This window comes from Frankliniella occidentalis, unplaced genomic scaffold (genome assembly GCF_000697945.3).
Source record: "Frankliniella occidentalis isolate FOCC.00 unplaced genomic scaffold, Focc_3.1 Scaffold261, whole genome shotgun sequence".
NCBI lineage: Eukaryota > Metazoa > Arthropoda > Insecta > Thysanoptera > Thripidae > Frankliniella > Frankliniella occidentalis.
In genome coordinates, this window is record NW_026267387.1 from 291,221 (window position 1) to 302,122 (window position 10,902).

The window sequence follows — 10,902 nt, forward strand, 5'->3', positions numbered from 1 at the left end:
TCTCTCTCTCTCTCTCTCTCTCTCTCTCTCTCTCTCTCTCTCTCTCTCTCTCTCTCGCTCGCTCGCTCGCTCGCTCTTGCTCTCACACCCTAAACTCTCTCCCCGGTCCCATGTCACGGCAAGTTGTCGCCACCTAATTCGGCTGGCAGTGCCCCGCCACCACCCCGCCCCGCCACGCTCCGCCCCGCCACGCCACGCCGCGCAGCTGTCCGCATTCACAATACCCGCCGCACCGTGCGCGCTTCCACGGCTGGACCGCACACGGCTTCGCACCCGGAGCCGGCGTGCGGCGGGGCCCTAACCGCCCGGTTACTTCCGGTCCGGGTAGGAAGGAAATGGACTGCATCCGGTAGAACGCAAGGACGCGTGTGCTGATGCTGCGTCACGTCTCGTCACGCGTGACGTGCAAGATAGGAAAGGAAACGCAAGGAAAGATCTTCCAAACTAAAATGGCACATGTTTTTTATACCATATTACTCCTCAAAATGCAATCCTTAACTTTCACCGCTTGATTCAAGATTGGGGGTTACCGTTGTCTGCCGTTTAACAGAGTTCTCGAGGGTTTTCCCGAAAAAAATAAAAATATGTCAGCCCTTATGTCAGAACTTTATGCACGCTAACAAAACTAACAAACTAACCTGGTATGATGGTTGTCTTCGGCAATCCTTTCTTGGGAGTGTTGGCGACAGTGTTTGCCGCGTTCCACGCCAGCGAGCCGCGCACGGGTGAGACGACACGTCAGGGAGGGCGACCCAGTCGAGTGTGGCGGGGGCGGCGCAGCCCGGCGCGGGGCGGTACCTGTCGGAGATCAAACGGAATGAGACTCGAATAAGACTCGGGATGAAGGATGTCTGAACACAGGCGAGGCGGGAGAACAGAGAGGATCCAGAGCTTTGGGCGTTAGAGGGCGGGCGAGAGAGAGAGAGAGAGAGAGAGAGAGAGAGAGAGAGAGAGCACGAGGAGATTTGCGCTGAGTGGCCTTGCCACCTCGGGGCCACACGGAGTCAGAGGACTAATTCCTAAGCTGCACTACCCGCTTGCTTCTGGCGTCGTTCGTCTCCTGGCCCGTCTTGGCAGAAATAATTAAAGAGGGGCGAGCAAGGTGTGTCGCACGCCCTTAGTCCCGGAACGTGTGGAATGGCTCAAAGAATTGAACGCAAAAAAATGTATTATCAGCCGCAGAAAAAGAAATAGACGTGAGGAGAGGACAGAGCTCAGATTGAACCACCGATAGAAATCACGGGTTGGCGGCCCCCGTTCGGTTGGCGCTGGATGAAGTATAGCGAGGGCGTTGAAAATGTGATGAGGCTCGCGGGCGCGGCACGGCAGGGCGGAAGATTAGGATGGGATCGCACTCGAACTGGCTGCAGGTGGGGGGTGAGCCCCGCGGCCTCACAGCCCCCCGGAGAGGCATACGGCCGGCGCCATTTGTATCGGGCTGCAGGCCGGGCGGAACACCACGCGCCGCCACGCCCCGCCGCGCCTCGGCCCCGCTAGCACTCCCCGCCTCGCCACGCACGGCTCAACGCGCTCTCCTCTCCGGTCGCGGTTTCCTCCTCGCCAGAGCCGGCTTTTTCACTCTTTCTCTCTCTCTCTCTTACTCCCCACTCCCCTTCCCTCCCACTTGCTCTCTCTATCTCTATCGCTCTTTCTGCCTACCCTTCCTATATCTCCGCTGCGCTCCTCAACGTCGCATCACGTCATGACAGTCGACAGGGGCCTGGATGATCCCCAGCAGCCTGCACTCCCCCCACATCAGCCCCAGACCTCCTGTCGCTTTCTCATCCCCCCCCCCTCTCTCTCTCTCTCTCGCTCTCCTTCTCTTTCTCTCTCTGGCATTAAGTGTCCGGTACCCACATTCCACATTATAGAACAAACTCCAGCTTAGTTTCATCGCACAACTGTCCGTCGTGACGGCCAACTTTCTGACTATGTGCATCGGATTCACGATTTCGCAGCCAACATCAAATTTTGACTGTCGAACAGGAGTTGATGGTTGATCACAACAATAAAGTCTGTATTTTTCTGTGAATGCTACATGTGACTGCAATGTTTTAATTTTTACACCGACCCTGCCCTGTGCCCTGACAGCATCCTTTGGGAAGCAGAGTTTTCAAGCCCAACACCGAACGCTCGACGGATTTCTCCCTTTCTATCTTCGAGGCGGTTGACGTACGCTCGTTCGTTACTCCTTGCGTCACTTGCGTCTCCACTGCCACCCGGACCTAGGTCCTCTAGGACCCCGTGCCAGTCCCACCAGCTTTCATTTCAGTTCTGAGGTTTACTTCCCTCCCACAAAGTCAGCAGCTTATCCCCTCGCCTGCCCCTTCTCTTTCTCGCTCCCTCTTTCTTGCTCTCTTTTTATCCCCTTTCTCCCTCTCTCCCCTGTCTGCCCTCTCTCCTCTCTCTCCTCTCGTCACGCCTCTCGCCTCTCTAGCAACCGGCCTTCACGGCTACGGGCATCCACCATAACTACTGTAACCTCCGCTCTTCCCCAAGGCCTCGGTTCTGTTAAGAAGTGATGTCAGATAGTCAGAGCCACACTTTGTTCCGTGTGTGCATTTGGAGTTACGATTTTACATTTTTAGGGCCAGCGTGAGGAGATTCTTGAATTCCATCTGCAAATTTTGACATGGTAAAAATCTGCCGGGAACATTTTTTATAGCCGCCAAGAAGGTTTCGTTTGTTTGTGATCCGAAGAAATTTTTTAAAAATACAAACAGATATCTCCCTAGAACACGGAAAAAGTGCATCGTTGTATACAAAGCAGCAATTTCCTTCGTCGTGCTGCTAACAAACAAATTTGTTCATGATATGCAACCATTTGTCTGCTAAGATTACACATGTACCAATTAGGAGGCAAGAGGCGAAGAGTGGGGCGATGCAGTTTGCCTTCCACCGTTTTTTATTCTTGTCATCTTTTACTACTAGGTGCTCTCTCTCTCCTTAACCTTCCCGCCAGCCACACTCATGCACCCCCACCCTTTTCCCACAGACACGCGCACGCACACCTTGTTGGTCGCGTTTCCGAGGGTAAACACAACGAGTGATTCGTTTGTGATTCTCAAACGACCCGCCCGCCGCGCGGAGGCTGGTATCGCGGGAGCCCCCTTCCTCGCAGCTGCTCGCAGCTCACACACGGACGAGCTCTGAGAATTGCCGAATTGCCGCTTCCGCGCGCCGAGCGTGGCGAGCCCCCACGAGACCTGTATAAAGGTATAAAATGCCAGGGAGGAGGGTTTTTCTATCACAGTGATGGGGTACCACATTTTGTACGCAATAAGTGCGCATTTGATATTAATTGCATGCTGTTATTTTTGCGACATTTCAGTGTCATGTATTGTAATGGCTTTCTTTTGTACGTTGGCATCACTGTTCACTTCCATTTGTCGTCTTTATAAACAAAACCAAGACTGCAAATAAACCATTCTGCCAGCCCACCTGATACCTGTCGTACTTGTCAGTCGCTTGCACTCTCATCTGAGCCCTTTGCTCCCGCCAGACTCAACAGTAGTCTGTCAGCACGAAATATTGGAAATGGCAGTAATAAACAAAAGCAAACCAAACCACTGTTTGGCAAAAATACCTCAAATACATAACAAAAACGAGCTGAAGTGATTTTTATGTTATGCTTTATTAAGGTTTAAAATACAATTTATTTTTTTTAAATTGTGCTGTATGATACATTGGCTTCACACACATCACATTTTCATTCACGAAAACAACGAGATGGACTTATAGGTGGATGTATAGATGAAGGGAAGGGATAGATGTATTGGTGGCTCCGGGAGCAGGAGGTAGCGGCGAGGAGGGACACTTCCAGGAGACCGGTCGGCCGCTCGGCGCCCAGCTGGCCGCCCGCTGCCCACATCTCCCTCAGAATGGAAGAGGAAATTGGATGAAGGGCGGGCCAGCAGGCAGGCGGGCGAGGGTACAGCGGGACGCGGGACAGGCTTGGCTGTCTTTGTGGACGGGTCCACCTGGGGGCGGGGGCGGAGGCGGCAGGAGAAGGAACCCGAGCTGGAGAAGAAGAAGGGCTCCTTGAAGGGCCTCGGTGCTCGGCCGGCCCGGGGACCCGGTCACAGGAAAAGCGTTATTTGTAGACTCCTGTCGGGGGAAAAATCTAATTTACCGGCAGCGGGTCTCGAACCGGCGACCTCTCGCGTATGGCTTGGTCTGCGCTCGCTGACCTCGATTCTTCCTCTCTCTCTGTGCCTCAGGGGACGCGCTGTTGGCGGGGCCGTCCTTCCAGCTGGAGCCGCCCGCGCGCGTGGACTTCGCCAACGACACCGGCGCCATGGTGGACTGCGTGGCGGTCGGGTCTCCGCCGCCCGCCGTCTCCTGGCTGTCGGAGGGCAAGCCCGTGGCGGACGTCCCCGGCGCGCTCTCCGTCCTGCACAACGGCAGCCTCCACTTCCTGCCCTTCCGCGCGAGCGGCTACCGCCACGACGTGCACGCCGCCACCTACCGCTGCGTCGCCGGCAACCTGGTCGGCCGCATCACCAGCAGAGACGTCCGCGTGCACGCAGGTGAGTGCGAAAAAGAATTACACGGTGAAAACAATGTCTTACTTTTTGATGAAAATCTTCTCAGATTTGATGGAGGGTGTCTATTCATTTCATGGGAAAATTTCAGCAAAATCTATGAGGAGTTTTCCTCAAATATGGAAGTTCCTCAAGTTTTACCCTTTTCCTCAAAAAAAAAAAACAAACAAAAAAAACAGACACTGGTTTTACCGTTTACCGTTTTTAGAAAGAAATTTTCATGGTAGAAGTTTTTACCTCCAATCCCATTGCGATCTTTGTTAATTTGTATTTGATACCATGAACTTGGCCCGACTGCTGAGCAAATCCAGCTGTCACCGTATGGAGTGACACTGCCACTGCCTCTGGGCGAGGTGGGGAGGGGGCGGGGCGGGCGCAGCTCGTGGTGGGGCTGAGTGTTCACCGGAGGTGGTGGAGCTCGAAACAGCAATACTTCCAAAGTTAATTAAGCTCACGACTACTGCCGCACCACTGCAGAAGCAGTCCATGCGACGAGCGGTGTAGTCCGGAGTTGCGTAAGGTCCGCAGGTCAGTGGCCTTATCGTTGCAATGAGGAAAGTGATTGAATGGGAGAGAAATTAAAACATCGTTTGGTTTCGCGACTATTCTTTATAGGCAAAAGGGTAAACAAAATCGGTAGCAAATTTGCTCATTGGGAAGTTTTGATGAAACCACCCTCTCCCTTTCTCTGCCCTTTTGGCCTGGAGGCCTTTTCCTTCTCTTCGAGCAGAAAGCGCGGCTCATCTTGACACTTGCAAGTCCTCAGACCAAGAATGTTGACCCTTGCAAGTCCTCAAACCAAAGAATCTTGACACTTGCAAGTCTGCGGATCTGCCGCGGTCGCGGTCCAGGGCACGGGAGCATTTCAATGTGCTGGCCCCGGCGCTTTTTTTTACACTTCCGCCCCGACCCCACCCTCCCCCCTCTCTCTCGCTGCCTGCTTCACACCCCTCCACACCCTCACCCCTCCCTTGGAGGCATGTCGCGAAAAGAATTACCTTGGCACATCCAGGAGAGGGATTCCGAAAGTATTTGAATGGCTGGACGTAAGACCGTGGTTATCTCTGGCCGGCGGCCAGCAGCCGGGAGGAGGGGGGTGGTGGAGAGGATGGGCGTTACTTTGGGGTTGTATAGGAGGATGATGAAGAGAAAGAGTTATCTGACCGGAGAGGGGGGGGGGGTAGGAGGGGAGGCAAATTGAGCTGACCCCTGACAAGCCCTTCGGTGGGCCCTTAGCCGCGCCCTCACCCCCGGCGGGGCCCCCCTCCGAGCCCTTTGCGGTTTGTGTCACTTGGACGAACGCCAAACTTGCCATTAAGGGAAGGTTGGATGGAAAAAATTGGGGTCGGCCTGTCGGCAGACCAGGCCCGTCCTACTCAGCCGGGCAGCAGTGGGCGACTCGTCGGGCGGCCCGTGGGTGGGGACTGGGTGCGAGTCTGCATGGGAACGTGTGGCCGGGAGTGGCGCTTCGCTGGCAACCCCCGCTTTGCGATCGCATTTTATTGAATTTACTTTTACTTAACTTTTCGGTGACTGATAGAAATTTAGACAACCATGTTTTAAAGTCCCCTTGCGTTTGCTGCGGACACAAGATGGTCCATAGCAAAGAAGTGCGCACGCCCTGAGCTAGACGGGCTCTCGGCCTTCGGTCTTCGATGTGTGTGTGGGAGGGAGGGGTTGGCGGAGAAGTCAGTCTGGGGTGTCTCGACCCTCCCCCCCCCCTTCTCCCTCCCCGCCTTTCTCCCTCTCTGTCTCTCTCCCTCTTTCTCTCTACGGAGCGGGTAGATTTAGGACCTCATGGGGGACCACATGTGTGACCGGGCGCGAGCGTCTGGGGAGCCTGCGAAGCAGCATGGCACTGACGTGTTGGTGCCTCCTCTGGGCGCGAGGGGCGGGCGAGACGGGGAGGGAAAGGGGAAGAGGGGGGGGGGTTGTCTCACGTCGTCTTTTACTCTCCTTTCGTGCAAATCCTAGAGAAAAGGCGTGCGTGGTGGGAGGAATAATGACATCGTTTTTTATTTTTGTTTCGACGCCGACATTGATCCTGTTGGACACACCGATTAGGCTGTTACTACCCCAACCAACAATTCAACGACCTGTTTGAATTGGACTTATAGATAATTAAAGTGCGACACACTGATATGTCAAGGGTCATCTGGCTAGCATTGTTCATGTGTGGACATCGTGTCCAAAATGTCTACAAATATGCGCCCCATTTTAACTTCAAGGGACGAATAAAATCGAACAGAGCAGTCCACTGGAGGTGAAGAAATTTACCTCATGACGTCCCTTCGCCCCCCCTCTCTCCTCTCCTACCTCCTCTCTCCCCTTTTCCCTCCGTCTCTCCCTCTCTCGCTCTGCAGGAACCCCCGCAGCCGGAAACCACAATAAAATGCCGACACAACTCAGGGCGCTGCCTGGAGCATGGCTGCACAAGATGCCGCGGTGTTGTAGTGGGGGCGACGGCAGCTGGGGGCTGATTGTGGTGGCCGAGGGGGGGGGGTGTAAGTCGAGGGTCGGCGGGAGGCTCTACAGTTCGCACGTGCACCACCCCCCTCTCTCCGTCGCCTCTTTCTCTCTCGCTCTCGCCCCCCCCCCCCCCCCCCCCCCCCCCCCCCCCCCCCCCCCCCCCCCCCCCCCCCTCCTCCTTCCCCTTGCATCTCTCTCGTTTCGTCGCCTTTGCCTGAGCCTGCATTTCTCACACTCCAGCAGTTCGTTTAAATTTCGCGGTATTTCGTTCCAAACCCCCTAACTGTTGTCTGCTGTGATCCTCGGTCGCATTGCAACGAGCACACTGCAAAACTACGAACTGTGTACTAGAAATGCGTAAAACATACCACGAGCACTGGTTTCCTCACAAAGCCATACGGGTCTCTGTAGGTTGTACAATAAAGAAGAGACGCGGGCGAAGTGGAGAGGAGAAACGTCGGAATTCATTATTCCCCGAAGTGAAAAGTAGTATCGAAGCAGGAGGCAGAGAGAGAGGTGAGAGAGAGAGAGAGAGAGAGAATGTGAGAGTAACAAGAGGTGGGAGGGAGCGGGAGATAAATGAGAAATCACAATGAGAGAGCCCTGCGTCCTGATCGTCGGACTGGGCGGCAGCATTGGTTATAGGTTTGCTGCTTGTTTTGTCGAGAGTCCCTCGGGAAATAATGCTTATATCCACCCATCCATCCATCCATCCATCCATCCATCCATCCATCCATCCATCCATCCATCCATCCATCCATCCGTCTGTCCCTCCCTTGTGTCGCTGGGCTGGTCGGCGTTGTCTTGAGTGGATCACGGCTTGTTTGTGGGCCCTCGGCAGCTCCTCGCCGTGCTACCGCAGCCACTCGACCAGCGCCGCTCCCAGCAGATCAGAACCCCGCGTTAGTGGAATTATGGGAGGCTCAGGGTTGCCCTCTTGTAATTTAGTTTGGGAGGAGCCGCTTTCGAACGCCCACAGCAGCAGCAGCAGGGTCAAGAGGCCAAGTGCCCGGGTTTGTAGTTGTAGGGGGGGGGGGGTTGTTTTCTTGAAGAATACGGTAAATACAGAAGGAATTCTTGTTGGGAACCAACGGATTTTCCGGATTATATCAAGCTTTCCTGCTATCAGCAGTACTTTGTCCTGCCCCCCCCCCTCCCCTTCCTTTTCCCTCAATGCTGTGCCGGTGGAGCTGCACTACACTACGCCAGAGTTCTTCGCAATCTCTGCGGCGCGCCCCTCCCACTACTTTTCCCCTGTGTCGCGCCCCCTTGACAAAGGCAAGACTTTTCTGAATGTGTGAACTTGAATAACTCTCAATGTGGGAAGAGTTTTGGACCCCGAAGTCCCCGGGCGGTCCTTTTGGGCACTTGACGCGACTTGTGCGCAGGCACATGTGTGCGAGTGTGTGGCTGTGTTGCTTGTCTCAGCGTCTGTGAGAATAAGAGTCGTGCTAAGCATTGGTGGTGCTCATTTGTTTTTTGCACGCTCGTTTGCATACGCGACTTTATTATTAATTCTTGGGAAAAAAATTGAGAAAGAAGAGTGTATATCGGTTTTAAACCTTAATTTTGAATTCGTTCGAGGAATGGTCGTTTACATTTCCAGTTAAGAGTCCCATTCCTGCTTATAATGATCTTTGTTACGTGCACAAGTTGGCTCTTTCTTGCCTTATTCTTTTTTTTTAGTACAACAAAATCAATTCAGCTCCCTATTCTAGTGTTCCTCCCTACCTAGACCCCGCAGCAGGCCCCGCATCTCGTCCTCTCCCTCTGCCAGTCCAAGTTCAAGTTTCCCTCTTCCCGTTTCCCTTCCTGTGTGAACGGTCGCTCCGAGCGGACCCTCCGCCCGGCCAGCCCGGCGCCCCTCTCTGTTCCCGCTGTACGCTTCCTGTCCTTCCAAACTTAAGCCCCCCTACTCCCTGCCAGCACGTTCGCGCAGAGAGTAACCCTCGGAGTAACCTCCAGCTGTTCCAGAATGGCAATTCATGAATGAACACTGCACTCCCACAATGGGAGAAAAGGATCAACTCGACGACCAACTTTTCAACATTTTAGTAGGTGGTGGCATTGCGCTGTTTACCGTTTGAAGATTGTTATAATGCGTACCGTTTATAGGGTTTTGCCGAAAACCAGAAAAGTGTGTAATGAACTAAACGATGATTCCCTACAACTTTTGCTTGCGGTGTAGCTCTTTTGGCCATTCCCATGGCATAACCCGTCGCGCCGCTTGGCAGCCTTGGCACAGAGAGACAGAGAATCTCTTGGTGCGCCAAGCTAGCAACCCGGTAAGCCTGCAAGGCGCCAATGCGCGTGTGGGCAGTGGGCCCAGCCTGGAGTGGGGAGGGCGGGGAAGCTGGCTAACTGTTCAAACGTCAGCGGGAGGGGGGGAGAACTATCAGCAGCACGTTGCAGTCCGAAGGGAAAACAACTTGTTGGATTGACGGCGACTAAATGGGACCCAAGTGCAAGGCAAGCCCCCCCCCCCCCCCCTTGTGTTCTGCAGGAGGCTGCTCTAGGGGTGCCAAGAAACGGAAGGAAGGGGAAAAAGGAAGGGGGTGATACTCTGATACTGAAATGAACAGCCTTTCACTTTCACATTATTTTCGTGGATGCTGAAAATTACACGATTATACTTATAGGCGGATTCACAAATATTTCTATGGCGATTTTCATCAATATTTATCCTATTCGGTTCGTTCCTGTCGATTCACGTTCCGCACACTGGTTGGTGGGGTGTGCGAGACCTGGCGTCGCATTAAACGACAGCGCCATCCCCTTCTGCGCGACCCCTACACTACACTATACTGACCTACCCCAAGCAGGTGCGGCGCAGCTGCTGCCTCTCCCGTCTCACTCTCTCCCCAGCACAGCTGCCCCCGCCCCTCGCCCCCACTCTCTCTCTCTCTCTCTCTCTCTCTCTCTCTCTCTCTCCCTCTCTCTTTCTCCCGCCTGCTTCTGTCCGGCTCGCCGTCGGATCAATCGGTCCCAGATTTATCAACGTCTCTGCCGCCTGCCGCGGTTTGTCACTGTCGTGTCGGACAAGATATATTACGAGCGCCAAAGAAGTAGGGATAGTAGTGGCGACGTAGTGTCTGGCGTGCGCGTGCGCGTGCTTGTGAGAGAGAGAGAGAGAGGGGGGGGCGCGGATTGAATATATCACAATTTTCGACAGACCCTCTCGAAGCTGAAACATATTGATCCTAATTGACGGGCAGCAATAAGTTACGCCCAATCTTTTCCTCTTTTTTTTTCCTTTTATATTGCTTCTCCTTTATCTGTCGTACTTTTTTTTAATGTCCAGTATTGTTTTTCTCTCTTCTCTTAATAATTATCTCTGCCTCATCCCCAGACAGCCCAACTTCCGTTAGACCGCTACCGACTACAGGATACGGCATACGGTCAGCTCGGCTGCACTATGTACATGTACAACAAGATTTTGACTAACTACTGCTCCTTTCCCTTTCGGGGCAAATGGTAATGCCATTTTAAAACAAAGAAACCCCCCCCCCCTCTCTCTCTCTCTCTCTCTCTCTCTCTCTCTCTCTCTGTCTCTCTCTCTCTCTCTGTCTCTCTCCCTCCCTCCCTCTCTCTCGTTCTCGCTCTTTCTTCAAACGGCTGCGCGCTTCTGGTAGTTAATGCGAAGCTGTTAATTAATAGAACCACTCCAGCCCCACCCCCTCGGGCTGCCTGAGCCTCGCCCGCACTAATCAGCTTCGTTTGTAAACAGTGAATGCCAGGAGCCAGGCGGGCAGGGGCGGGCTGTCGGGATGTCTGACGGCGAAGGTTCCTGGCCTCTGAGTTACCTATCGCACCGCAAACCCGTCTCGTAACCCCAAACTCCCTGTAAACCCCACTCCTCCTCCTCCTCCTCCTCCTCCTCCTCCTCCTC

General features: G+C 54.0%; 1 protein-coding gene across 4 annotated transcripts in view; it reads left to right on the forward strand.

Annotated features, from left to right (window-relative positions):
• The window catches only part of LOC113202478 (cell adhesion molecule Dscam2-like), a 164,560-nt gene that overhangs the window by 130,126 nt on the left and 23,532 nt on the right, over nucleotides 1–10,902 (forward strand). For all 4 annotated transcript variants that reach the window (XM_052273281.1, XM_052273282.1, XM_052273283.1 and 1 more), the window contains exon 2: nucleotides 4,221–4,529. In XM_052273281.1, coding sequence (XP_052129241.1) covers nucleotides 4,221–4,529 — 309 coding nt within the window. The remainder of the gene's footprint in view (nucleotides 1–4,220; nucleotides 4,530–10,902) is intronic.